At 62.6% G+C, this 1,215-nt stretch overlaps 1 protein-coding gene across 1 annotated transcript in view; it reads left to right on the top strand.

The window, feature by feature from the left end:
* LOC104548793 (SNF-related serine/threonine-protein kinase-like) overlaps positions 1 to 1,049 on the top strand; it is a gene marked incomplete at its 3' end in the record, with an annotated part of 2,097 nt that extends 1,048 nt beyond the window's left edge. The window contains 1 exon segment of the mRNA XM_010194910.1: positions 908 to 1,049. Within this exon segment, the coding sequence (XP_010193212.1) occupies positions 908 to 1,049 (142 nt within the window).
* Between the last annotated feature and the right edge of the window lie 166 nt (positions 1,050 to 1,215).

Raw genomic sequence — 1,215 nt, 5'->3', positions numbered from 1 at the left:
TGGCTGGGGTGCAGGGGAGCTGGGGAGACCGTCCTGGGGTGTGGGGAGCCGGGCTGGGGGCAGCAAGAGGCTCTGCTGGGACACGGAGCGTGTGGGAGGGAAGCGGGAGCCGAGCCAGCTCCGCTGGAATTTGGGGCAGGAGGATTTAGCAAAACAAAACACGAGCCCTTAAAGGAAAAAGCCCAGCGTCGGCTCGGGGAAAGGCAGCTCTGGAGCTGAAAACACGGCTGGCTTGTGGAGATGGTAGAAAAAAATCAGCTGGTGGCTCTGCAAAAGGAAATGAAGGGGAAAAAAACCAGCACAGATGAGAGATTTTCAAACGCGGGCACTTGACTTAAGAAGCTGAAGGTATTAATGGAGAGCCTGGGGCATGCTCAGCATCCTAAAAACAGGGTTTGGGTCAGGAGGAGTGGGTGAGGATGCCACTGGCTCCGTCCCTGTCCCCAGGGCAGGGCAGTGATCGTGCTCCTGCGGATGGGGAGCCTGGATCGGGGTTGCGTGCCCTGTGGTGTCCCCTGCTGCACAGCCCAGTGCCACGATGGTCCTGGCAGGGTCTGTCTGGGGACTGGGAAGCCGAGTGATGACAGGAAACGCTGCTGCTGGGGGGGGGCCGGGGAGGGGACAGAGCACAGGGGGGACCTTGACCTCCCTGTCCCCACCAGAGAGGATAAGACCTCAACTGTTTGGTGAAGCCCCTCGAGACCTGCTTGGACGTGGGGATGGGGCCCTTTGGTGGGGCTGTGGCCCTCCCAATCTGTGGGGCAGGACCTGGGAGCCTCTACCCCCAAGACACATCCCAGTGAGCACTGGTCTCTGCTGGATCAGCACTGGGGACCTGCTGGGGTCTCTGGGGCCAGGGCTCTCTCCTGCGCCACGGTGGCACAACCCGAGCTGCCGCCTCTTGCAGACATCTGGAGCCTGGGGGTCATCCTCTACATGCTGGTGTGTGGCCACCCCCCCTTCCAGGAGGCGAACGACAGCGAGACCCTCACCATGATCATGGACTGCCGCTACACCGTCCCCCCGCACGTCTCGGCACAGTGCGCTGAGTAAGCACCTTCCCCCCGACACCGGACCCCCCTGCACCCCAGTTTGCTGCCCGCAGGGGTGGGTGGGATGCCTGGGAGCTGAGGTGGGAAAAGGGAGGAAGCTGCTGGGTTTGGGGTCGCGTGCAGGATCGCAGCATCCCCCGTTTTCCCCGTCAGTCTCATCTCC

Source organism: Mesitornis unicolor, unplaced genomic scaffold (assembly GCF_000695765.1).
Source record: "Mesitornis unicolor isolate BGI_N332 unplaced genomic scaffold, ASM69576v1 scaffold31031, whole genome shotgun sequence".
Classification (NCBI taxonomy): Eukaryota; Metazoa; Chordata; class Aves; order Mesitornithiformes; family Mesitornithidae; genus Mesitornis; species Mesitornis unicolor.
This window is presented reverse-complemented; position numbering and strand designations above follow the sequence as displayed.